The sequence below is a fragment of the Trichomonas vaginalis genome, chromosome V (genome assembly GCF_026262505.1).
Source record: "Trichomonas vaginalis G3 chromosome V, whole genome shotgun sequence".
NCBI classification, from domain to species: Eukaryota; Parabasalia; order Trichomonadida; family Trichomonadidae; genus Trichomonas; species Trichomonas vaginalis.
The window spans coordinates 20,902,817-20,927,503 of NC_067207.1; the positions used below are offsets into that span (position 1 = coordinate 20,902,817).

General features: G+C 33.5%; 19 protein-coding genes and 2 pseudogenes across 21 annotated transcripts, besides 2 other annotated features; 10 read left to right on the forward strand and 11 right to left on the reverse strand.

Moving 5' to 3' along the window:
• Window positions 1–14,913: part of a mobile genetic element that runs on past the window's edge.
• TVAGG3_0374720 (uncharacterized protein) lies at window positions 228–629 on the forward strand (the record flags this gene model as incomplete). The annotated part of the gene is made up of 1 exon (XM_051231898.1): window positions 228–629. The coding sequence occupies one exon, from the start codon at window positions 228–230 to the stop codon at window positions 627–629; it is 402 nt and encodes a 133-aa protein (XP_051101628.1).
• On the forward strand, window positions 649–801 carry TVAGG3_0374730 (uncharacterized protein; the record flags this gene model as incomplete). Its single annotated transcript, XM_051231899.1, has 1 exon — window positions 649–801. The coding sequence occupies one exon, from the start codon at window positions 649–651 to the stop codon at window positions 799–801; it is 153 nt and encodes a 50-aa protein (XP_051101629.1).
• Window positions 1,454–2,111, forward strand: TVAGG3_0374740 (uncharacterized protein; the record flags this gene model as incomplete). The annotated part of the gene is made up of 1 exon (XM_051231900.1): window positions 1,454–2,111. A coding segment is annotated over one exon (658 nt), but the record flags the coding sequence as incomplete, so codon positions are not given.
• TVAGG3_0374750 (uncharacterized protein) lies at window positions 3,717–4,379 on the forward strand (the record flags this gene model as incomplete). Its single annotated transcript, XM_051231901.1, has 1 exon — window positions 3,717–4,379. The coding sequence occupies one exon, from the start codon at window positions 3,717–3,719 to the stop codon at window positions 4,377–4,379; it is 663 nt and encodes a 220-aa protein (XP_051101631.1).
• Window positions 4,961–5,875, forward strand: TVAGG3_0374760 (organellar and viral DNA polymerase type B; the record flags this gene model as incomplete). Its single annotated transcript, XM_001312461.1, has 1 exon — window positions 4,961–5,875. The coding sequence occupies one exon, from the start codon at window positions 4,961–4,963 to the stop codon at window positions 5,873–5,875; it is 915 nt and encodes a 304-aa protein (XP_001312462.1).
• On the forward strand, window positions 6,213–6,824 carry TVAGG3_0374770 (organellar and viral DNA polymerase type B; the record flags this gene model as incomplete). Its single annotated transcript, XM_001312460.1, has 1 exon — window positions 6,213–6,824. The coding sequence occupies one exon, from the start codon at window positions 6,213–6,215 to the stop codon at window positions 6,822–6,824; it is 612 nt and encodes a 203-aa protein (XP_001312461.1).
• Window positions 6,915–7,430, forward strand: TVAGG3_0374780 (KilA, N-terminal/APSES-type HTH, DNA-binding family; the record flags this gene model as incomplete). Its single annotated transcript, XM_001312459.1, has 1 exon — window positions 6,915–7,430. A coding segment is annotated over one exon (516 nt), but the record flags the coding sequence as incomplete, so codon positions are not given.
• On the forward strand, window positions 7,748–8,275 carry TVAGG3_0374790 (uncharacterized protein; the record flags this gene model as incomplete). Its single annotated transcript, XM_051231902.1, has 1 exon — window positions 7,748–8,275. The coding sequence occupies one exon, from the start codon at window positions 7,748–7,750 to the stop codon at window positions 8,273–8,275; it is 528 nt and encodes a 175-aa protein (XP_051101632.1).
• TVAGG3_0374800 (P-loop containing nucleoside triphosphate hydrolases family) lies at window positions 8,751–9,055 on the reverse strand (the record flags this gene model as incomplete). Its single annotated transcript, XM_051231903.1, has 1 exon — window positions 8,751–9,055. A coding segment is annotated over one exon (305 nt), but the record flags the coding sequence as incomplete, so codon positions are not given.
• Window positions 9,097–9,552, forward strand: TVAGG3_0374810 (annotated as a pseudogene). Its single transcript has one exon. A coding segment is annotated over exon 1 (456 nt).
• TVAGG3_0374820 (protein of unknown function, DUF4108 family) lies at window positions 9,569–9,988 on the reverse strand (the record flags this gene model as incomplete). Its single annotated transcript, XM_001294609.2, has 1 exon — window positions 9,569–9,988. The coding sequence occupies one exon, from the start codon at window positions 9,986–9,988 to the stop codon at window positions 9,569–9,571; it is 420 nt and encodes a 139-aa protein (XP_001294610.2).
• On the reverse strand, window positions 10,395–10,979 carry TVAGG3_0374830 (uncharacterized protein; the record flags this gene model as incomplete). Its single annotated transcript, XM_051231904.1, has 1 exon — window positions 10,395–10,979. The coding sequence occupies one exon, from the start codon at window positions 10,977–10,979 to the stop codon at window positions 10,395–10,397; it is 585 nt and encodes a 194-aa protein (XP_051101634.1).
• TVAGG3_0374840 (uncharacterized protein) lies at window positions 11,232–11,630 on the reverse strand (the record flags this gene model as incomplete). The annotated part of the gene is made up of 1 exon (XM_051231905.1): window positions 11,232–11,630. A coding segment is annotated over one exon (399 nt), but the record flags the coding sequence as incomplete, so codon positions are not given.
• Window positions 11,660–12,457, reverse strand: TVAGG3_0374850 (uncharacterized protein; the record flags this gene model as incomplete). Its single annotated transcript, XM_051231906.1, has 1 exon — window positions 11,660–12,457. The coding sequence occupies one exon, from the start codon at window positions 12,455–12,457 to the stop codon at window positions 11,660–11,662; it is 798 nt and encodes a 265-aa protein (XP_051101636.1).
• TVAGG3_0374860 (protein of unknown function, DUF4106 family) lies at window positions 12,462–12,995 on the reverse strand (the record flags this gene model as incomplete). The annotated part of the gene is made up of 1 exon (XM_051231907.1): window positions 12,462–12,995. The coding sequence occupies one exon, from the start codon at window positions 12,993–12,995 to the stop codon at window positions 12,462–12,464; it is 534 nt and encodes a 177-aa protein (XP_051101637.1).
• TVAGG3_0374870 lies at window positions 13,380–14,416 on the reverse strand (annotated as a pseudogene). Its single transcript has one exon. A coding segment is annotated over exon 1 (1,037 nt).
• Window positions 14,914–15,036: 123 nt separating the features above from the next.
• Window positions 15,037–15,246, reverse strand: TVAGG3_0374890 (protein of unknown function, DUF4106 family; the record flags this gene model as incomplete). The annotated part of the gene is made up of 1 exon (XM_051231908.1): window positions 15,037–15,246. One exon carries the CDS (start codon window positions 15,244–15,246, stop codon window positions 15,037–15,039), a length of 210 nt encoding a protein of 69 aa, XP_051101638.1.
• Window positions 15,037–15,246: a mobile genetic element.
• Window positions 15,247–15,944: 698 nt separating this feature from the next.
• Window positions 15,945–16,787, reverse strand: TVAGG3_0374900 (protein of unknown function, DUF4106 family; the record flags this gene model as incomplete). Its single annotated transcript, XM_051231909.1, has 1 exon — window positions 15,945–16,787. A coding segment is annotated over one exon (843 nt), but the record flags the coding sequence as incomplete, so codon positions are not given.
• Window positions 16,788–16,789: 2 nt separating this feature from the next.
• Window positions 16,790–17,122, reverse strand: TVAGG3_0374910 (protein of unknown function, DUF4106 family; the record flags this gene model as incomplete). The annotated part of the gene is made up of 1 exon (XM_051231910.1): window positions 16,790–17,122. One exon carries the CDS (start codon window positions 17,120–17,122, stop codon window positions 16,790–16,792), a length of 333 nt encoding a protein of 110 aa, XP_051101640.1.
• Window positions 17,123–17,902: 780 nt separating this feature from the next.
• Window positions 17,903–18,259, reverse strand: TVAGG3_0374920 (protein of unknown function, DUF4106 family; the record flags this gene model as incomplete). The annotated part of the gene is made up of 1 exon (XM_051231911.1): window positions 17,903–18,259. A coding segment is annotated over one exon (357 nt), but the record flags the coding sequence as incomplete, so codon positions are not given.
• Window positions 18,260–22,953: 4,694 nt separating this feature from the next.
• Window positions 22,954–24,667, forward strand: TVAGG3_0374930 (poly ADP-ribose polymerase family, member PARP family; the record flags this gene model as incomplete). The annotated part of the gene is made up of 1 exon (XM_001301695.1): window positions 22,974–24,665. One exon carries the CDS (start codon window positions 22,974–22,976, stop codon window positions 24,663–24,665), a length of 1,692 nt encoding a protein of 563 aa, XP_001301696.1.
• Window positions 24,668–24,687: the final 20 nt, after the last annotated feature.

Genomic DNA, 24,687 nt, shown 5'->3' on the forward strand with positions numbered 1-24,687 from the left:
ATATTTTTGGACCATAATGGTATGGCTTCACAGTATCTTGTGTTTTGACCGACAAATATTAGCCAGTATGGAGGTCCATCTGTTTCTAACTCTCGGAATGTTTTCCAAGATATCCATAAACCAAGCATTTGGTGTTGAACTAAAGATTTTTATCATGAGTGCTTTCTTTGTTGCCTTAGAAACATAGGGGTCCTTGTTTGGATTCGTCATTTTTTAACCCATAAGAAATGGGTTTATTTGGCGCATTAGCAGGAGTTGCATCCAGATTTTTGCCCGCAGTGGGAACAATAGCCAGAGGTGTATTTGGAGTTGGAAGGAAGATTTTGAGTACATTAGGTATACTTAAAGAGAAAGCACAACCTATTATACAAACTGTACAGAAAGGTTGGGATGTAGCACGAGATGCAGCAAATCTTATTCCAAATCCTGAAACAAGAGGAAAAGTTCAAGGATGGATGGACAATGTAGGAAGACAAGCAGGAAACTATTATAACAAAGCAAATGACTACTATAACCAAGCAGGACACTATATGGACCAAGGTGAAAGATTCTTTAACAGAGGATATAACCATGCACAACAGTGGGTAAACAATAACCAACCGCAACCACCTCAAACTTGGGGAATGTAAAGTTTTTTACTGAGATGAAATGAACAATACAGCATTGAGACAAATGGGTTCAAGATGGATTTGTCGACTTCCAGCAGTTACACAACGTGTTTGTCAAGTTCTTCCTATACCTCAGGAAGTTTTAGACCGACTTAAAAAACCTAAACAACCAGTTGAAAACAAACCAAACTAAAATTTTTTACTGAGATGAAATGACCGAAGAAGTTGAAACGGTAGATTTGACACCACAAACAAAAAGTTCAGAACCATTGTCAAAACCTGTCAAAGAACTTACAGATGAAGAGAAAAATTCAATAATAGAAAGTGCCAGGTCTGGAAATACAAACCCTAACTATAAAGTCACTTTTCATAGAAATGGAACGGCTAGTATCTCAAAAAAGAAACAGACTCTCACAAATAAAATATTGAAGTCTGAAGGAGCTTTCGAGACAACAGATGGGAAAGTATACTTCACTGACCAACAGTTCATTATAGAACATCTCATTGACTTAGAGTCGAAATATTCTAAACTTTACAACAAACACAAAAAGTTGAAAGGAAAACAAAAACAAATGGCATATGATATTTACGAAGATGTTGACGACACAACTGTTCCTGCAAGTGAAGTAAAGTCAGGTGAACCGAAAAGTGACGAAAAACAGATAGAAGAAGGTGAGCCAAAAACTGAAGATAAACCAAAAACAAAGTTTAGTTTCCAAACTAAACCAAGTCAACCTTCATTAGCTGGTATGGGTTGGCGTCAAAGACTTATGGCAGCAGGCGGTTATGTAAAGTAAAGAAAAAAAACATATTTTTTTATTTTTATAAAAATGCCCCCATATAGAATGGACAGAAGGTCTGCTAGAATAAAAGCAGAGTTAGAAAGATATGGTTGGAGAGTTTCGAAGAAGTTTAAATATAGGAAGGGAAGACCCATAAAAGTCTATGACAAATTGTCTGGTCTTCGCTACGAAATGGATTTGGAAACAGCACGTGCCAATTATCCAAACAGATTAGAGAGGTTAGAAGAAGAACGTCTTATGGACATGCCTTTCGATGTTAGTGAACCTCAAGTTGAAGGACACGACGGCTTTGCCAGATTCTACTGGAAACATGACGAACAATTGCATCCTTTGAGAAGGAAAAAAGGAAAAGGTGAAGACGCACATGCTCCCATGGAAAGAACAAGATATGCATATGAGAAGTATCGTGAAGTTAGAAGTCAAATTACATCTGGTCGAACCTTTACAGTAAACTTTGACGAAGGAAAGAACAAAGAAGGCTTCATGGGTGTACTTGCTGCCATACAAGACGGAAATAAGAAAGGATACAATCTCAGATTGACCATAACAGATTTGGATGGTCACATTTACTATGCACATGGCAATGTCACAACAGCTGCAATGCTTCTTGACGCTTTCAAGACTACAAAGAGAGAACAAATGGTTGACTCCGACTCAGACATTTTGAATGCAATTGAAGGAATTGCAAGTGTCAAGTTCGAATGGTACCAACCTAACCCTCAAGCAGTCAGACAACATGTTTGTTAGATGAGAAATATGAAATGGCATACCATTTTAAAACAGTATATTTTTACATATATTAAATGTTTCAGGTTGAAAAACAAAGAACAAAAGTAGCAGATACAAAACCGTTAGACTATATCTTTACAAATGCCGGTAGGACTGTTTCAGATGAAGAAATTTCATCCCGAACATACAGGTTTGACTATCCAATTCGTTGGCTTCAAAGTCCTTCAGAAGCAAAGGCAATAGGATTTAGAAGAGTTTTGTTTTCAAATAGAACTAACGCGTTTATGTTCGCAGTAGATTTTCATGGGCAGTATAAAGGTGATGATGGTCTAATAGACAAATTCGACGAAATGAGAATCTTTACAGTTCGTTCAGACGAAAGTCTTGAGAAAACTCTAAATGACTTTCAAACTCAAATGAACAAATATTATTGGGAATTTCAAGAAAAATACGACTCTTTACTAAACGGAACGTACTATCTGAAACTAGAATACGATAAGATGAACTCAACAGTTTCATTTCAAAAGATTGAAATTAACCCTCCAAGAGATACACAGTTTTTATTTTGGCAAGTAGACAAACGTTCTTGGGCACAATTTCTTCGGTTACTAAACCAGAACGAACCATTACCACCTGACGGTCCTTTTAAATTTATACATCCACCAGCAGATTTGACAGTTTATAGAAACGTGTTTGACCCTCAAAATGTTATGTGTCATGCAAGTTTCAGTTCAAGCAACAATAGTTTTCTATGTATTGGTAAGGACTTTTATGACTTTGCTTCTAAATTCTACGAACCACCTAGTAACAGTTTCTCTGACTTTCAAGTTTGGTTCACAACAAACGGTGTGCAGCATATTATACCATTGTACTATGACTTTTATCTCGAATTGTCTTTCATATATAACTACGGAAAAGTGCTGAAAAAGTATTGAATGTGAAGATATTAGAAAATAACATTTTTTTCTAACATCGTAGAAAACTCATGAAAACAATTTATTTTTGTGAATATGTAAGCGGCTCATAGCTCAGTGGTATGGGCTACCTCGTTAAAGGCGTCGAAGACCTCGGTTCAAATCCCGATTCGCGCAGGTTTTTTCCTTTTATGCAGTGAAATTTCATGTACATAGGTTACTTTGGTGTTAGACCCTAGTGAAGAAAATAGAACGATATAAGTTTACATTTGTAAAGTTGGACGATAAAAATCTCTGCTACTGTCAGTAAAAGTACTGCTACTGTCAGTAAAAGTACTGCTAGGAGCAGTAAAAGTACTGCTACGAGCAGTAAAAAGGAAAATTTGAGAGGGTTTTCGACGATAAAGTACTGCTACTGTCAGTAAAAGTACTGCTACTGTCAGTAAAAGTACTGCTACTGTCAGTAAAAGTACTGCTACTGTCAGTAAAAGTACTGCTACTGTCAGAAAAAGTACTGCTACTGTCAGTAAAAGTACTGCTACTGTCAGTAGCAGTACTGCTAGTTGCAGAGATTTTTATCGTTGTGGTCCGACGGTTAAGCCACAAACGAATGTCCGACGTCCCACCAAAAAATATTTTTTTATTTTTATTGTAAGAACAGTATGACAGTCGAAGCAAAAACGTTCACGAACAAATCTAATGGCGAAACATTCACAAAAGGCACCTATAACGGTATTGAAGTCTTACGTAGAGACAAGGATGGTTATGTAAATGCAACAAATATGTGTCAGCAGTTTAGGAAAGACTTTAGAAGGTTGTTGGAAAATAAGTCCTGGGAAGAGTATTTTAAGGCATTTTGTGAAGAATATACCAACCCGCGGAAAACAGCGGGTTGCTTTTTATACAAAATTCATGCAGGAATTCCTGATGAAATCAAACAGGTTAGAGGAATGTATGTAGACCCAAGACTTGTAAACTATATAGCAATGTGGGCTTCTCCAAAATATTGCATAGCAGTTGGAAAAATTCTGGACTCCATAGACAAGAAAGTTCATGAGAAATTAGATGAAGAAGAACTTGAAGATACAGTAGAGAATGCAAAACCTTTGTTCGAACAAGAAGTTAGAAAAAATGTGCTTAAACAAATAGAACATGAACGTGAGATATGTTCTGGTTATAGAGACTCGCCATACGAACTAGACCAATGGGAACAAGAAGATTTAAAGAGAGAATTTAGAGAATATGAACTCGCTAAGATAGCATTAGAAGCTGCAGAAAAGAAGTTAAAAGCTTGGGGTTGTTTTGTACAAAAATATTGTGAGTAAATGAACCATTTATTTTTATTGAATTCAGCAAAAATAAAGTTTATGTTAGAATGTTAGATCTAACACGTTTTCTAACACGTTTTCTAACATCGTAGAAAACTCATGAAAACAATTTATTTTTGACCTAAAGACGCAAAGCGGTGGGACATAGCCCAAAAAATAAAGTTTATGTTAGAATGTTAGATCTAACACGTTTTCTAACACGTTTTCTAACATCGTAGAAAACTCATGAAAATCATGAAATTTACACCAAAAATAAAGTTTATGTTAGAATGTTAGATCTAACACGTTTTCTAACACGTTTTCTAACATCGTAGAAAACTCTTGAATTTTCATGAATGGCTCGATGTTGTCCATTGTTCTGTTTCAGAACAATATTTGTACTGTTTCAGAACAATATTTGTACTGTTTCAGAACAATGTCCGACGTACCACCAAAAAATAAAGTTTATGTTAGCATGTTAGATCTAACACGTTTTCTCACCTCTTTTCTCACCCGTTGAATTTTCATGAATTTCCTTAAGATAGAAAAAATAAAGTTAGTTTTTTTAAAAAAATATTTTTTATTTTTATTGTAAGAACATGTTAGCAACAACTTCACCAAACTCGTTAGTTATGAATCCTACGTCAATGTTGGTAGAGATGAAAAGCTTCATTCCTTCTTCATATACTTTTGAAACAAAAATCCAGAAGATAAAGCAAGAACTTTTAACATCTAATTTAAACTGTAGTGCGAAAGATGAAACAAATGAACAGTATCTTTATGAAATGCAGGACATTATTGACCATTTACCCAAATTGCCTGAAATCCAACAACAAAAACTAACCATTCCCGAATTTGACGAAATAGAAGTCAAAGCAACTGACTCAGTAGAAATAAAGAAGTTCATACGAAAGGTAAATTATGAATTCCTTGGTTTTCATTGCAACCATAAGGTTATGGACAAAGATTGCGACATGGTATATAAGAACATCTCTGACCTTTACAAATCCGAAGAATTTAAGACCTACGACAACTTTGTTTCATTAGTTGCAAAATGTGTTTGGGAAATAAGAGATAAAGATAGTAGGGGTAAGGTATGGAACGAACAAATAAGACCCGCTATGTTCGAGATGAAGAAAACCATTGACGCCTTAGTTGTTTTAGCAGGTAAGGTTTCAGAATATAACGCTAAAATGAACCCGCAATGTTCAAAATGTAAAGCAGCAATGAGGAAATATAACTACTCCGTCAAAGAGATAGAACGTATGCGAAACGACTATGCAGATTTAAAGAAAGAAGCAGAAAAACCAGCAGAAGATAAAATGGACATGTTAGCATTTCTGAACAAAAACTATCCAACAGCAGAAGATTTCCTTCTATCTGACGTCAAGAAGAAGTATAAAGAAACTTTCGGTATCGTTAAAACTTTTGACATACTGACAGAAGAAATAGAAGCTACAAAATTGTTTAGAGTCATGAACCATCGCAACATATACCATGTAAAACGCTTGTAAATAGTTATGTTAGAAAACGTGTTAGAAAACATGTTAGATCTAACATTCTAACATAAACATTATTTTTGCTGAATTCCGTATGAAATTTCATGAATTTTGTATGTTTTAGACCATGTTAGAAAACATGTTAGAAAACATGTTAGATCTAACATTCTAACATAAACATTATTTTTGCTGAATTCCGTATGAAATTTCATTATATAACTGTTATTTTTTTACGAAGAGAACTTTAACACTTCGTAAAAAAACTCTATGAAATCATGAATTTCCTTAAGATAGAAAAAATAAAGTTAGTTTTATTTTTATTTATTTTTTTATTTTGTATATAAAGACAGATATGTTAAACATTGAGTTTGAAACAGTTAAAAAGATAGACAATGACACCAAAGTGGTTCGAATTGGTGATTTAAACGTAAGATACTCAAAGAAATACAACAAATATTCTTTGTCAGACATTATATCTCCATCTGGAAAGAAAACATACCATTGGGTTAAAAATGCTTCTACTCAGAAAATTTTGACAAGAAATCCTGAGCTTATGATATCGGTAAGATTCTATGGAACTACAGCATATCTTATAGACAAAAGTCTTATACCAATAGTTTTGTTATGGATTGACCCAGTTGTTGGATATAACTTCATAACATATGGTTCATTCGATACTGAACGTTGCAGTGAAGGCTTACTTTACATCGTTCAGAAACCGAAGGACTTCAATACAAAGAGATATAAGATAGGAAGAACATATAATATAAGTAGTAGATATGACAGTATAGTCAATAGAGTCAAGGTTGTGTTTGTTAACGATATGAGAGCTGCTGAAACAGAACTACTTGAAAAGTTTGAGAAAATGTATGGTGCTCCCACGAAAGGTAAAGAAACGTTTGAAGTAGATGAGATAGATAAAGCTATAAAATTATTTGACGAAGTTGCTGAAAAATACATGTAAAGCGTTTATTTTTGGTCTTTTGTGAAAGATAGAAAAAATAAAGTTAGTTTTATTTTTATTTATTTTTTTATTTTGTATGTAAGGACAGAAATGTCAACATCAGAGAACACAACAACTGCTATCGTTCATGAAGCCATAAGTGAAGAATACGAGTGGGTTCAGTTAAACAAACAGTTACGTCTCATTCGTTCGGTCAAAGACGATATGTACCAAATGCAAAGTATTTTGACAGCATGTGCTACACCAGATACTAAGAAACCACAAGACTGGTTTGAATTAAATAGCACTCATGAACTCCTCAGTGAGTTTGAACATGTAGAACTTAAAAAGATGTACCAAGACAGACAAAACTTACCATCACATCTAAAAGGTATATATGTTCATAAGTTCCTAGTTAGTTCAATAGCAATGTGGGCTTCGCCTCGCTATGCATGGTATGTTTGTAAACTTCTTGACGAACTTTGTACAAAGCAGAGAGAAGATATGATGAAAGAAGACAAAAACATACAGAAAAGAATACCACGTTCGGTACCAAAAGGAAAGGAAAAGAACTATAAGTATATGATTTATACTGAAGAGATGGAAAATGAAGAAGACAGAGATATGGTTATGTTGCATTTAGTCAGAAGAAACAACAAAAGCTTTTACGACCTTGCTAAGATTTACAAATCTGACAGAAATTGGTTCTATCGCGAAAACTTACCGATTTCAATGACCCCAAATGAAGATGTGAAACAAATAGTTCAAGATACGTTACCTCAAACACACTATGATATTAAAGGTTGTACAATACTTACCTTCAAAGAAGATTTGCCATTGTTAAAGGAAAAAATAACAGAGTATTTTGACAACTTCAAACAAGTAGAGTAGATGAACCATTTATTTTTCAAGCTTGACACCAAAGATGGCTCAGGTAGCTCTAGATGGTAAATTGTCTTGTCAAATCCTTCTGGCATTCCGAGTCCTTCCTTCTGGCATTCCGAGTCCTTCCTTCTGGCATTCCGAGTCCTTCCTTCTGGCATTCCGAGTCCTTCCTTCTGGCATTCCGAGTCCTTCCTTCCGACAAGAAAAAAATTTCCCGACAACTGGAAAAAAATTTCCTGTTGTTCGTCCGTAAACCCTTCAAATTTTCGAAAATTGAGAACTTTTTGGTCGAACTTCAGAAAAAGTTTTTCCTTCCAACAGGAAAAAATTTTCCTTCCAACAGGAAGAACTCTTCCTTCCGACAGGAAAATATTTTCCTTCCGACAGGACACAAACGGATGAGTGACGTACCACCAACCGAGTCCATTCCAAAGCCAGAAGAACCGACAGCCCCAGCACCACAACAGACTAAGACTAAAACTCTTTATTTTTTACGCTTGACTTTTTACAATTTGAACTTTGTTTGCGTAGATATGAATTCTGAAAGAAGTATGAGGGTCTTGTATGACTTTGTACTTCTCCCATAGTTCATGTCTGTCAAACTTACCTGCCATGGACTCTTTCATAAGTTCCATGAAATCGTCTTCGGACAATCCGGGGAAAAGTACAATGTCAGTAAGTATTCTTTTAACATCCTTACTTAAACTCTTTGCTGTCTGTACACAAATGACAACTGAGATGTTAAAGTGTCTGAGCTTCTTAAGAATTCGACACATATCTTGTTCTCTGTTCTTTAACAAAGGATGAGAAGCAAAGTCATCTAAGATAAGAAGACATCTATGAGGGTACGTTTTCCAATCGTAAGATTGCAATTTCTTCGAAATGTATTCTATCTCTTTCTGTTTGTTTCTGAAGTGTTTCTTCTCTAATATTCTCTGCATTTCCTCATTTGGGTCTTTAAACTTCGAATTTATATACTCATTTATAGCATTATACTTCAAAACTCTTCTTTGGTACTTCTTTATCCAATCTAACAACTCAGTATCCTTTATACATACTAACTTAGACTTCTTTATAATATCTTTGAACGAATTGACGGTTTGGTCAAATTGACCAGAAGTACTACAAATGACAACTAACTCATAGAATGGGTTCTTCTCATCTAGTTCTTGTTGTTGTGCAGCCATTTTAAGATAAGTGAAAGTCTTACCAGACCCAGGTGGTGCAATTAGACCTGTTATACCATTCTGAGCAAATAAGAACTTGTCATGTATAGGCTTTATCTGAGCATTTTCTAACTTCCTCTTGTTCTTGTTTAAAACATTCTCAAATTTTTTGTCAATGTCAGCAAACTTTTTTTCTAACATATTTTTAGAAAAATTAAAATTTTTATCTTTTTGAAAATGTCTAGCGATTTCGCTATCTATATTCGAGACAAACTTTTCGACAGCAAAACATCTGTCGACCAAAAATCTTACATAGTGTAAACAAGAAAGGTGAATTTGTTCTAAAGTTCTGTTTCTGGGAATATGACAAGAACCATAAAACATTAAGCAGAGCAGTCTTAAAATTTGTCAATGACAGACTTGTTGACAGAGATGACACCGATTGGAAAGATGAAGTCCAACAAAAGTTCTTAGAATGCAAAGAAGACACATGCGCTGTTCTTGAAAATGAAATAGAAAACAGAATAGAAGAGCTATTAAAGGACAAAGAACTTTTACATAAATATGGTTCTGAGAAATTTGACATAACTCCACCAGAAAAGAAGAAGAAGAGAGAAAAGAAAGAAAAGAAAGAAAAGAAAGTAGAAGAGAAGAAAGAACCTGAACCAGTTCCAGAGAAGGTGAGATATGACATGTAAAAATAAAATTTTATTTTTAGAACATTTCTGGGTCAATGTCAATGTTCTCTTCCTCTTTAGGGGCAAACACTGGCTTAGACTCTAAAATCTTTTTACCCAATTTACCTTGAACTTCAACTATCTTAGACTCATAATATTCATAGTCGTCTGCTTTCTTTGGTTCATAAGGTATAACAAGTTTGTATGCTTTACCTTCTTTAAGGTTTGAGAACCTTCTGTCAAAATTTTCTTTGACTGCTAACAAACCTTCTATGTCTAAGTCTTCAAAAGTTGCACCACTTTTTCTAACAACAGCAAACTTAACTGGTGCAATGTTCCAAATTTTGTCAAATGTAGACTTTTCAAAATTGTAGAAGTAAACATTCAAATATGCGAATGGAGCTAACTTATCTTTGACTTCTGTCATGTACTTATTTACTGAGATGAATTTTGCCATCTTTTCTATCGGATAAAAAAAGATTTTTTTTTAAATTTACTCAGAAAAATTATTTCTTTCTATATACACCATTCCGAACTTTGAAAAGATGTTTTATACCAGCATAGAATTTTTCTCTAGAGCTTGGTCTTATATCGTTTTCATAACAATATTTTCTATATTCTTCATATAAAGCCTTTTTTTCATACATTTCATAAGGACAATCTAACCAAAATAGCGCATATCTATTTTCGTTATCTAGGTCTCTATATGTTTCTTCTGTTTGTAGAATTTCGCTTTCTCTATTTAGTTCTATGTCTATATATTGTGGCTTAAAAAGATGTGGGCAAGAAGGGTCTGGCGCTATGTAAAAAGTTAATTTTTCTGTCATCTTTTCTATCGGATAAAAAAAGATTTTTTTTTAAATTTACTCAGAAAAATTTTTCTTTGTATATACGCCGTTCTGAACATCTAAAAGATTTTTGACATTTGCCAAGAATGTACGTTTAGACGCTGTCATATAACCATATTCTTGACAATATTGTTTATACGAATCGTACAATGACCTTTCATCTAAACACTCAAAGTTAGTCTCATCTATAAACAGTTCATATACACTCTTGTTTGCTTCTAACAATGTTTGTCTTTCTTCGGTATGTGGAATTTGTCTTGGATTGAACTTAGAAATATCTAATGTCATGAAATATGAGAACAAGTGGTTGTAAAAGTCAGATGTCAAAGTTTCTGCTAAGTCGTCAAAATATTCTGTATCTTGCATATGAGAATCTGACGTTCTGACAACTACATATCTTCTGTCAGAACTTTCTAACTTCATCGGAACAACATTGTTTGAAACCATAATGAAGTTTGCAACATTTTCACAAACTCTTTGGTCTTTATACTTTCTTTCAACAACTCCAACTTTGTCTGTTATAAGACTCTTCAAAGCATCTGAGTTCAAAACTTTTGTTGTATCTATACTTTGAAGTTCGTTACATACTATAAGTTTCATATTCTCAATTGAAGAGTTAAATTTACCGCAGATGTTTTCTAAGTTTGTCATATTAGGGTTCGAATAACCTTCTAATAGTTTGCATAAGATATCTGTAAAGAATGTGTTCTTACCAGTTCCTTGTTTTCCAATTATAATGAGAGCAGTTTCATTTTTAGCACTTGGATGTTGTAAGATGTTTGCAAACCAACATAAGATATACTCATAGACTCTTTCGTTTCCATTGCATATAATTTCTTTGACATGGTCTAACCAAGCTTCTATAATATTTTCTTTCCATTCTACTTGTTCATATTTATATCCAGTGAAGATAGAATAGAAGTTTGGAGAAGGTGTATAGAACTTTATACCTCGAACTGAAAAATCTTCTAACTTTGACAATAAGATATCCCAAGCATCTAACATCTTCATGCCAACTTGTACGACTTTTATTTTCTTAAGTTTCTGTCTACATTCTTGTTCTGAAACTATTGTTGCTCTTGGTTTGTTAAAGACAACATCCCATTCTTTCATGACATAACATTCTGGGGCAGAGTCAACATAAATGACTAAACGTTTCAAATTCTCGACTGCTTTGTTATAGTCTCTAAATGGACACATATTTCTGAATGCTTGGAAGTCATAAAAATCTGAAACATCTATTCTGTACATTTTTATAAAAATAAAAAAAATATTTTTTTTTATTCTTGACTTTGTTGTTCCATTTGTTGCATTTGTTGTTCTTGAGCTATTTGTTGTTGAAGTTGTTCTTGTAATACAATACTTTCACCGGTTGCATCTTCCAATTCGAAACTTTCTGCCGTCATTGACAAATACATAGGACATAAAAGTTTTACAGGAACAAAGTTTGCGTCAACTAATGTCAACGTTATACTTGCCAAAGTGTTTGAGTTCACTAAGGTTGAAAATTCTGCATTCGAATGAACAATAGGCAAACCAGCAGAGAAAGTGTTGTTTATACGCATAAGTATCTTTTGGTCATAATAGTTTCTGTCGACATTCGAATAACACTTTGAACCTAAGTTTGAAACAATATATAAGATTGGTGTGCTTAATGTCAATGGAATAGACATTCCTTGTATGACACCTTTTCCTGTTATAGGAAACTGTTGGTAGTAAAAACCAGAAATAAGTTTTGTATTATAGCTCATATTGTTTATAGTAAACTCAGTCGGACATCCAAACATAATGAAACCTGCTCTAGTTGCAGCACATGTTACACCTGTACTTAAAGTATTAAATAAGTCAACAAAACCTGTTGGTGGTATATCTGAGTAAGTATCTTCAAAGGAGTATTTTTTACCATTCACAACAATAAAGTCTTCTGGTGTCAAAAGAGCAAAACAGGCTTTAGTCGTCATTGTGTTTAAGGTTAGTTTACAATATCGTCCTTGAGGACTTTGTAAGTTTGTTGTTATAGAATTATATGACTCAGGGTTTTTAGTCGTAATAGTATAAACCACTATATCTTCTGCCATTTACTTAGCAAATAAATTTTAATGAAATGTTGTGGTCGTCAAATATTTTTATAACGTCTGGGAAACTATATTTTAAGTTCAACGTTTCACCTCCTTTCATAACGTATATCTTGTCAATGACATTATATGAAACACCACAGCAACTAACGTCGGGTTCTATTTCTTTGATGTTTATATCGTCTGCCTCTGTCAAAAGTTTCAATAGTTCTTTCAAAACTTCATGAGGTGCAATGACATATGAGTTCACTTTTACAGGGTTGTGCTCAACCAAGTTTAACATTATACCTAAAGCTTGACAAATCTTCTCCTGAGTTTGAAGTTTGTCTTTCAGTTGTTGGTAGTCGTTTCGAATATCTGCAACAGAACTTAAGTCTCTGCTAACTTCAGGATATGTTGGTTCTTTTACAGGAACTATTGTTATACCATCTTTGTCTTCGTATGGTTTCCCCATTTCAACATCTCTTTCTTTGACATTGACAACAACACTTTGACTGTTTGTTTGAGTTGGTGAATTTAACCTCACGTCTGCCACCGCCATTAAACCTTTTGAAACACTTACGCTTCTATTTTTCGGAAATGACATTTTACTTAGAATAAAAAGATGGACGTATTTGAGTATCTCTTCGAATTGAAGCAAAACAAAGTTTACACACACAAACAATACAAATACATTGACAGAATAGTTCTTTACACAAACAATGGAAAATGTTATAGAATAGCAATATTTGCTGAACCAAAATATTTTCATAAAGCAAAGAAAGTTGGTATAACTGAAATGGTGAAAGTTCTTGAAGCAGACAAAAATATAACTTCAAAACTTACAGATATTTCTAAAGGTAAGTTTATCTTACAATATTATGTCAAAACTGGCGTACTGTCAATATTTGACGGAGAGAAGTCAGTTCAAGAACAACTTACTGACCTGCTGCCAAAATCTGCTCGATGGAAGCTGTCGTTATACCAATCTGAGGAGCCCCAGCAGGTTTCATCGAACGAATCTTCAAAAGAGCATCTTCCGTGAAAAGTGCTATTGGTTTTGTAAACTTCTTTGCTTTCAGTTCATCTGGACCGTCTCTGTCACCAGTATATTGTATTTGTACAGTACCAACAGTTGAAATACCACCCATAAAGTCTTCTGAGTCAGCAAATGGAATGCCAAGCCAAAAGTTTGAACGGTCTCCATTTGTATATTGAGTTTTTTGACCTCCTGTATGAGTCCATACTTTCACATATGGCATAATAGAACTTTGCATTTCAGGGTTAATGGTTGTTGTGAAGTTGTTGTTAAAGTTCATAGCATCTAATGTCAAGTTGTATGACCTCATATCCTCAACTGTAGAATATTCTTCTCTTGGATAGTATTTGCCATCTATGTTTATATGGTATTTAATACCAGGGTTGTAGAAACAAGAATAGTCATTTATAGTTCGTCTGAAAAGAACAAACAGAGTATCTGCATGTTTCATTGCAGTTGTTAAGGCAATATCTGTTCTTGCACCTGGGTCAGCACTTTGGTTTCCAACTTCACCTGCAAAGTCTTTGACAGATATTTGGTGTATAGGGAACATAAGTGGAACTGCAATATATTTGGCAGCTAAAGCATTTGAAATATCTGGGTCCAACATATAGACTGCAAGTCTGCTTTCTATTCTCTTGCATTCAAACTTTTCGCATGTGAACTTAACTGGGTCCCAAGCAGTTCCAGCAGCATTGAAATAATAGTTTACTTCAGTGTTGAAGTTTGAGAACCAAAGTCTAAGTCAACTTTGTCTTTGCAAAAGTCACAGAACTTTGGCTCCACCAGTTCCAGCTACAGTAATAGTGAATGGGTCTTGTGTTGGTGCAATGACTAAGTTTTTTGCTTGGAGTAAGTTCAATAGAAATTTTTCCTGCCCAGTTTGGCAAGTATCTTAAAAACCTGAAGATGAGGAAAGATGACAAAGGAACTCTAAGTTTCAATTTTACTTTAGTGACAGCATTTCCATCTGAACCAGAAAGGTTAACATAAACTCCTGGAACGTTAGGGTCAAGTCTTCTTATTTTCTCAATAGTTGCATATTGGTCTGTTTGTTCTCTAGCTTGTGGTTGTACTGAGTTTCTCAAAGCGAACCATTCATAGTTGCCCATGTTACTTTGAACTAAGTCAGAGTTAGAATATATCTTATATCCCATGAAAACTTCTGGAGCATATTGGTATCCGACATAGAAAATTCCATTGCAACCTTTCTTGTCAGACAACTGGCAGAAGGTTTTATTTCAATGTCTTGTTCCACGTATAAGAAAAGAGTTGTCAATAAATTATATGAAACCTGTCGCAAGCAATATCTACTGTTGTGAAGAACCTTCTCCAAACTCACCTACGTTTCCATAAGAAACAGCAGTTGTATATTCGTAAGTTCCAGGAACAATTTCTGACCTTCTAATGGCATTGTCGCATTCGTTATACCATTCGGAAAACATTTCCATTCATAGCATCCAAAACTGTTGGCGTTATATTCTGAGCGGCGTACATTTCATATGAGTAAAAATATAGAATAGTTGGATTTATATGTCATAATAGAACCCACGTGGACCAAGCTTTACTTTCTTCCTGACTGAGTTTTTAACTCTTCTTTTTCCTTCATTGCCCTCTGCTTGAAGTTGTGCATCTTTGCATTATGTTCATCTAGTATGTTGCAAATTTCCCATGTCCTTTTTGCCTTTTGGCTCTGGTCGCCCATCTCAGGTAACCTATATCCTAGAAAAGAGTTTGTCATAGTCTGTATTTGAGTCTTCGCGTATTGTTGCATGACTCTTTCCTGAGTTTCCGGTTCAAGCTCTTCAAACAGTGCCTGTCCATATGGAATATGCTCGTTTCCAAATATATGTTTTTGTAGCCATTCTGGTTTTCTTTCCATGTTACCAACTATATCTTTTGTGAATGGGAAAGCTTCTACCCAATCTTTCAGTCTTGCGTCGTTTATTTCTGTAGTTGTTTTATTTTGTCAAGGAACATGTTTTTCAATACTAACATTTCATTTGGTACTGTCCATTGAGTTTTCTTAAATATTCATCCCTTCTCGGTTCATTGTCTGCAAAGTAAGTTTTTATAGACATTTTGTAAACTTTCGTTTGGCAAGGTCATGTACAATAGGTTCTCTTCCTTCTCCCTCCCTAACTTTCTTTCTAAACTCTTCACCAAATATACCATCTCTATGGTTCTGTGTAGTTCTTTGAGATAAATGTTCTAGAACGTCAGGTGTTATATTTCCATCAGCCATGTTCATTTCATACTGGTCCAAAATATCTGCATGTTTCATATCTTTCAATGGCATTAAAGCGCGCTTAAAATACCAGCTATATCTGGTTCACCATTGACTTCCATTGCGTCTACAACTTCTTGGAATTGTGGTTGTAAGTTTATGAACCACCTATCCGGGTTAGCTTTATGACCCCATCTCATTGTAGTTCCATCGTCTGCAGAAACAAAAGTAGGTTTGTTTCCATCTTGGTTAGGTTCTGAATGAACTTTAAACAATGTTTCATTTCTATATGTTTTCTTGAAATTTAACCTTTTATCTTCACCGAGTTCATCCGAAGATTGAACGTTAAATGCTCGTAAGTAAAAAGGGTTGTTGTATTTGTGTACATTTTCTTTCAGTACTTTCATTCTATGCTGAATATTTTCATCTGGTGTTGGAGTCTTTTGTATGTCGGCAAACATTTTTCGATATTCTTCTACTATGTCAGCCGAATCTTTCTTAGACTCTTGGAAAGATTCCATATTCACCTCATGCTCTTGTTGAGGGTCAAGATTTTTCGGCTGTTCCAAATCTTCATCTAGTTCTGTGAAGTTAGTTTCCAAAGGAGTGACTTGTTCGTTTCCTTCAGGCTCTTCTAGCTGTTGTTGCTGAACTATTTCTTCCATGTCTGGTTGTATCTGAACTATTTCTTCCTGTGGAGTTTCTTGTACCTCATCTGCTGGCATTTCATATATTCCGAGACCGTTTTTAACAATTTCCCTATCTACGTCATCCGCATTCATAAGCTTTTGTTCTTTCGTTCCGTCTCTATTTTTTACGCGTTTCATGACGAAAGTTGAATTGTCATTTAGCTCTGACATCAAATATCTCGGAGTAAATTCATCCATGTCATTTGGATGATATGCTATTAAATCATATCCCTTAGCGAGCTTGTATTTTCCAGGTTTGAGATTATATCCGTTTTGGTGCTGAGCCATAAAGCTAAATAGGTTCGGGTCAGTATTTCCATCCTTGAACTTTCCAATAGCTTCTTTATATCTGTCACTAAAGTCAGCAGTATCTGGGAAACCACACTCTTCTTTAAGCATTTTTAAGAATTCTTGGTTTCCTTGTTCTCTACTTCTTTTATGTCCTTGCTCTGTTTGTGGTTGTTGTTGTGCAGGGTTTTGAACTGTTGGTTGCTGTGCTGGTTGTTGTGTTGGTTGTTGTGCTGGTTGTGGAGGTGGTTGTTGTGCTGGTTGTTGTGTTGGTTGTTGTGTTGGTTGTTGTGTTGGTTGTTGTGTTGGTTGTTGTGCTGGTTTTGGTGCATGCCTGTGTCTGTGTCCATGTGACGATGTAAATGTTTTAGGTAGTCCTGGTGCAGGTGCTTCTCTTGGAGGGTTTGGTGGTATATAAGTTCCACCAGCTGGCACATATGTTCCATCTGCAGCGTAATGTCCTACCTGACTTTTCGTTTTTAAGAAAGCATTTACTAGGTCTGTTTTGGTCTGTTGTAACTCTTTTTCTTGACTTTTCACAACAGTTGCTCTAACGGCGTCATAGGCACTTTGAACTGCCTGTCTCGTTGCTGCATCTGTTATTTTCGTCATATTTTGTGCTACTTCTTTTAACTCTTTGTCGAAACCTTCAGACTTCAGTTTCTTTCCAGATGAGAAGTCGTTCACTAGTTTCACCTTACTATGAAGAGCTTCGAAGGCGTTCTTAAAGTCAGCATTCATTAAAGCTTCATTTGAACTGTCTTCATCCGCTTGTATTTTTGTCCTTATTGACCCTATAAGTTGGGCTGCTTTAGCGTTGGCTTGGGCATCTAACCAGTCATTATTAGCTTTTATATATTCTGCGCTTTTCATTGCCTTTTGCATGGCTGCGTCGTTATTTTTACTTTCTTGTGCTAAGTTTTCATACTGTACGGTTTGGTTTTGCAACTGTAAAAGTTTTTCTGCCTTTACATTTGCTTCAACTTCTTTTTTATACTCATCGCTATCCATATATGTCTTCAGGGCTTTTTGTTTTATCTCTTCATCTTTCAGTATTTTATATTGAGTAGTATGGTTTTTCAAATTTATGACATCTTGTTCCATTTTTGCTACTTCTGCTGCTTTTTCTGACACTTTTTTCGCATATTCCTCTTACTTAGTTCTTTCAGTTGTTCTCTTTCTTCTTTCTCTACGTTTAACTCATTTAGTTTCTTTGTGTGTCTGTCATATTCTAGTTTCTTTTCGTTTTCACTTATTTGCTTCTGTATGTCTATGTTTGACTTTTTGACATCTGTTATTTGATTTTTGAGTGAACTCAAATTCATTTGACTTTGAGGGTTATAAGCTGTTCCGTCTGCAGCTCCACCATAGCCTGCCATTTTCGCTAAAAGTGCCGCTCTTAAACCTCCACTCTGTGCACCAAGAACTCGGTTTAAAAGCATAGGATTGCTTGACATTTGTTGCAACATAGTGGGGTCATTCAGCATTTGTTGTTGCAACTGTTGTTGTGGTGTCAGTTTTACTTTTGGATGTTTCAATGCTCCCTTCCTCTTACGTATATTCTTACGTAGCTTACGTGGCATTTTAAGTGAAGTTAAAAAGCGGTTTTTGACAGATGTTTATATGACACTTTCTCCGATTTATAGGACCTCTCTCATATTCTATCTTGTCATGATTTCATCGTAAATGTTTTGTCAAGACTTCTTCGTAAATGTTTTGTCAAGACTTCATCGTAATGAGTGTAAAGGACCAAAAAATAATGTTTATGTTAGAATGTTAGATCTAACATGTTTTCTAACATGTTTTCTAACATGGTCTAAAACTCTTGAATTTTCATGATTTCATCGTATATGTTTTTGTCGAAACTTCTTCTTCGTACATGTTTTGTCAAGACTTCTTCGTAAATGTTTTGTCAAAACTTTCTTGTCTATGTTTTGTCAAACTTCATCGTAAAGACTTTGTTGAGACTTTGTCAAACTTCATCGTAAATGTTTTGTCAAGACTTTCTTGTCTATGTTTTGTCAAGACTTTCTTGTCTAATTTCTCATGAACTTTCTTGTCTATGTTTTGTCAAAACTTTCTTGTCTATGTTTTGTCAAAACTTTATTGTCTATGTTTTGTCGAAACATTTACGATGAAATCATGAAATTCATGAAAATTCAAGAGTTTTAGACCATGTTAGAAAACATGTTAGAAAACATGTTAGATCTAACATTCTAACATAAATTATATTTTTGGGTCCTTTACGCTCATTACGAAGAAGTTTGACAAAAACATTTACGAAGAAATCATGACAAAACATTTACGATGAAATCATGACAAAACATTTACGAAGAAGTTTCGACAAAACATTTACGAAGAAATCATGAGTTTTCTACGATGTTAGAAAACATGTTAGAAAACGTGTTAGATCTAACATGCTAACATAAACATTATTTTTGGTCATTTACGCTCATTACGAAGAAGTCTTGACAAAACATTTACGAAGAAGTCTTGACAAAACATTTACGAAGAAGTCTTGACAAAACATTTACGATGAAATCATGACAAAACATTTACGAAGAAGTCTTGACAAAACATTTACGATGAAATCATGACAAAAAAGTCAACGGCTGGTCGGCTGGGGTTCGGTCCTCCTCTTGGGTCTTGGGAAAAATTCTTAGGGCTAGAAGGCACGAAGTGCCTGGAAGCCCCACTACCTTTTTTTTTTTTTTTTTTTTTTTACTTTAAATAGCATTAGAATATATTAATATATCGGGACATATTTTATGTCCTTCAGATTTTATGACAATTTGGCCAGAAATTTTGAAATAAATTTGATCCCCACATATTCTCGATGGTTCTATGATTAGTAGTTAGATATTTTTAGCCAATTGATTAACCGTTGCCAAAAAACATGTCACTATTATGATTATATTCTCTCTGAAAAAATAACCCGTAAAAACGTACAAATCATAAACAATTATATATTGCATATACAAGCTAATTTCACAGGAAAATTTTGATTTCATCGAACTATCAAAATCAAATTGTAAAAATTCAATTTAACCATCATGAGGCATTCATGAATTTCATTTGCATTTATCAGGTCTATTTAATATTCATTAAATTATTTCAAATTAATATTTCAGATAATTGGAAGATTTATGATCATCGAAAATTTTGGGAGATTTTATATTGCAATTTAGAATCATATGAAACTTTCTAATAATCTTTGGAATCAACGATGATATACTAGAATCAAAATCTCGAGCACAAAAGTGACATTGAATACTAGTAAGTATAGAATTTCCATGTAAACTATTCAATTTTATCGTTTTTTGTAGTCCACATTTCCTCACTCTCGATTTTACTCATAAAAATATTAAAAAAAATCACTATACAATATATAAAATATATATTTATATTATTAAAACCATGTTATTTTTGCGAGATTGCATCTGAAATTAAAATTAGGGATTTTTTGATTTTTGAACTAAAATTTGGGATTGGCAATTATTGAATAATCGATTGGAATATGAAAGAAACAAATTTAAAATTGAATAGAATGCGCCGATAGAGTTTTTCTCACAATTTTAAAAAGTTGCTCAATTCCTATTTTTGATTGAGTTTTTGCAAATGCTATATATCAAGTGACAAAATAAAAATAAAATTTTTGCTGCAATTCTATTTTTGCAACAATTTGTAAATAACGAGCAATCCTTGTATTCCAATAATCAACACTGCGATCACATATTATAAGAAATCCTTTTGAATTAGATTTTTCTTCGAATATTAAACCGGACAGTGTATTTCATGTTGCTTTGCGAGAAGATATATAATTTGCAAAGTGAATAAGATGTACACGATTCTGTATAAATCGGTAATTATTGTTTGGGAAATAACTCGGCATTGTATGAGAGATAATCTTAAGAGATTTTTAGATATGTTGAAATTTATATTATTTAGCTTCATTATCATTTGTTAATGTGTGTCTTTGCTGTTTTCTGATATTGGATATAAAGAACTCTTCTGTGAACGAAAAAAATCTTATAAATCATTTAATTCTAAACGTGCACAAAACTCATTCAATTTATGAAAATCGAATCTTTTTTGATATTGAGCTATTCCATATAAAACTAAAGAATACTTTATATTTTTAGTAAAAAAATGTTGAAAGCAGCTTATTCCCAATACATGTTGATTCAGACGTCAAAAAAAGTATTATAGTCAATCAAAATACAATGTGTCGAATCTTGTTCATTTATTACTATCGGATATTCTGAATTTTCTTTAAGATTAGATATGATTTTCACAATTTTAACCATTGTATGCTTTTTTGAGTGATGTACTGTTGGATCCCAATGTTTGTGTTATATTTGAATGTTACACTCTTCGTAATTCCTATGTCACAATAATTTTTAAATTGTAATAAGGTAGGTTAAAATAATGGCTGCTAAAACTACCGTTCGTAACACTCTCAATTTTGTATCGTTACGGGCGGGAGCGCCTGTGAATTTGCCGATTTCAAAATAAATAAACTTTACATTTGTAAACTGTTTACATTTGTAAACACTTTACAACACGTAAAGTCCTCAAATTTGAGAGTGTTACTGTCAAAATTTCGTGTTACGAGTGATTTTACCTACCTTATAGCCTCATTTAAAAGAGATCGATATATTACTATTTTTGATTTTACTATGCACATACTTGTTATATTCATAATTAAATAATAAGAAAAAACATAATAATATCAATTTTGCAATAACATGTTTTAAGCGTCAATACAACTGCCTAAATATATAATACATCTATCATATAATATAAAATTATGAGTATGTGGTTACAAAATACAATATTATCAAATCAGATTTCATTATGAAATCAATATTTGATATATTCATAATAAATCACATTGTTAATATAATAATCATTATCAAAGAAACAATAAGAAATAAAATATCAACCTTAATGTTAGAGAATTTTCAAATTGTTTCAAATTAAAAATAAGAACTTATTTAACCATATCCTATCGTCCAATATATGGAATCGTGCAATTTATATTCGGATATTTTAGAAAAATATATCAATTTAGTTCATAAATTATTCTTTATATTATTTCAGTATATCATATTGCACAATCATGTTATAATATTGGAATGTAGTTTTGTATTGTATTGTTTGGTTCTAAGTCTTCTCATTTCAAAAAGATTATTCCTTATTTCCTCAAAAAGGCTAAGTAAATCAAAACTTGGATAGCATATACTAAATAATATATAATTGGATAAGCATAATAGCTCAGGACGAAAGAAAAAAAATCAGATAAAAGTATGCATAATATTTTCGGTTCAGTTTATTTTTAAATGAATTGTCATTAAATTTGTAATGCATTTTTTAAACCAAAAAACCAAAATTCCAAGCTTTTACTTTTGAATGGTATTCAAATTTACCCTCTCCTATGAAAATGCCCCAGCAATATTTGAATTGATTTAAATCTAATTAAAGATATTTACAAAATAAATTCACGTCTCAAATTTACCTACCTATTTAAATATATTTAATATAGTTTAGAGTTGAATTTTACGTAATCAAAAAATTAAATTAAACTAAAAGTTAAAATTTGTTGGTAGTTACCTAAGAGCTATATCCGGATTCATGATATAGAGCATTTCACTGTGTTAATTGAGCTGATTTTCAAACTTCAGACAAGATGCTCCAATATGTACAACTTGGGTTGGGAGTTATTCCTTCTAACTCTGCATGTACTAATATTTATCCAAACACTGTAATGAATTTTATTTTCTTGCCTAGATTTTGATTTTATAGACCACCTGTCATAGCATGAAAAAAAATGCCATATATAAAAAGATGCCGCTGATATTAATATTCCCTTTATCAATAATTACACAAGCCAATAGTGTATGAATTGATGCATCCTATATATATCAAAAGCAATGAGCTTGATATTTTGTTGAGATATTTATCTATTATTAAAATAAAATATTGTAAATTTGCTAAATAGAAGCAATAATAGTAATCTAGTAGGTTTCAGGTATATAGCTACTATCATGCCAAATACAACTGTATCAATGGGTGTTAACTTTATTTTAACATATATCTCTTGATTTGCGATGATTTCGCGATGAAAACCATTGAAATATCAATATATTCTTCATTAGTCAAGTACCCTTCAATAAGTTCACATTAAAAACAAATGAATCATGATTTATAGTCGTTTTCGGATCAAATTTTAAGTTTTTATGGTAAAAATTTTTTGGCAAAATTAAAAATTTTGGGAAAAAAAATCAAATTTATTCAATGTCTGATTCAGAAGAAGTGGTATATGTCGAATACGAAGAAGAGGAAATATTAGAAGAAGAAGAGGAAGAGGAAATGAATGATATCTTCAGTGAACACACTATTAATGTAGGATATACTCAGCTCGTTAACTCTGTTGGTACATTGAAGGCCTTTGTACCAACCTGTGAAGCTGATTTATCTCCATATGGATTAATTACTGTCTACATTCCAGCAAATTTACTCCCTCTCTCATTGCAAAGTGTCCTTTGTTTGAATGTTTCACAGCACCTGTTAAAAGTCAGTATAAATTTAGAAGATTATAATTGGAGAAATCGTCCAAAGTTCTTTGAAGTTGAACATCCCGTTTATCATAAGAATTTTGTAGGTATTGCCTTGGTAAGAGAACTTGCCGAAAAATTCTTTACACAAAAATATGAACCCAAATCTGAATACAGGTCAAAAGCTTTTGTTCTTGCATCCAACACCAAATTTCAAGAATCTAAGGTTCAAAAGATTACAAATCATGGTTTCACTAAAGTACAAGCTATTTCAGCATTAAATCAAGTCAATGGAGACACTGATGCTGCAATATATTTACTCCGTACAGGCCTTGTTCCAAAACATTTTTCAGCTTACGGATCCACGAAAGATATATTGATTTCATACAACCAATGTCCTCTCCTTTACTTAGTTCTTGAAATTGTTGACATTTATTTGAATTTGACCGACCATTGCTGCATTTGCATGAAGCCACTCGGTGAACCAACAATCAAGCCAACAGTTTGTGATAATCCTTTATGTATTGTAAAGTATGAAAAAATCGGAATCGGAACAACCGTTGTTCAAGAAATCCGACGCGATCTAGGAGTTGCAGATCTCTTGTTCTCCGTATTTGCATCAACTATTGGCGAATTTCTTCTCCCAGCTCCCAAAGAATTCAACAATACTGAAATGATGAACATTTTCAAGGAACTTCCACCTGTAAATACGTTGGCACAATATCGTTCCGATAACAAACTTTGCGCCTGCATCGGAGTTAAGCCTTTCAATCTCATCAGATGGATTTTATTCACAAATAAAAGCCACTTTATGGCTTTACCACCAGAATTAAGAATTAAAGAAATCAACTGCAAGTATCAATTCCTTACTCTCATTTCAAACTTCGAAAAAGAAGCAATTTTTAAGGAATACAAGAAAAAATTTGGAAGTTTCTACTTATGGCATGGTTCCAGCTCAAACAGATGGTACCCCATTCTCAGAAATGGACTCAAAATTTGTTCTAATGACAATAAATTAATGGCTCATGGTGCTGCCCACGGAAGTGGAATTTATTTAGCAAAATGCATCCAAACATCCCGAGGATATATACGTTCTTCTGCTAATAATTACAAGCGCTCGATGTATGGTGACTTAAACATGATCGCTTTATGTGAAGTTATCAAAGATTTTAAACATCTCACTGAGGTTCAAGACTTTTGCCATGTTTTGAGGGATGAAAGCGAATGCATTGTAAGATTCCTTTTCATTAACGTTCAAACAAGTTCATATGATACACTGAAGCAAAAATTCAGCAAAATCCCATCTATCTACGATGTTTTCAATAGCTATGCTGAAACAACAAAGAAGAAACAAGCTGAGAAAGCGGAAATGGAGAAACAAAAAGCACTTGAAATGGAAAAACAAAAGGAGGAAAAGCAAGACGACTTTTAATTCTTTATTCATTTGTAGTTTT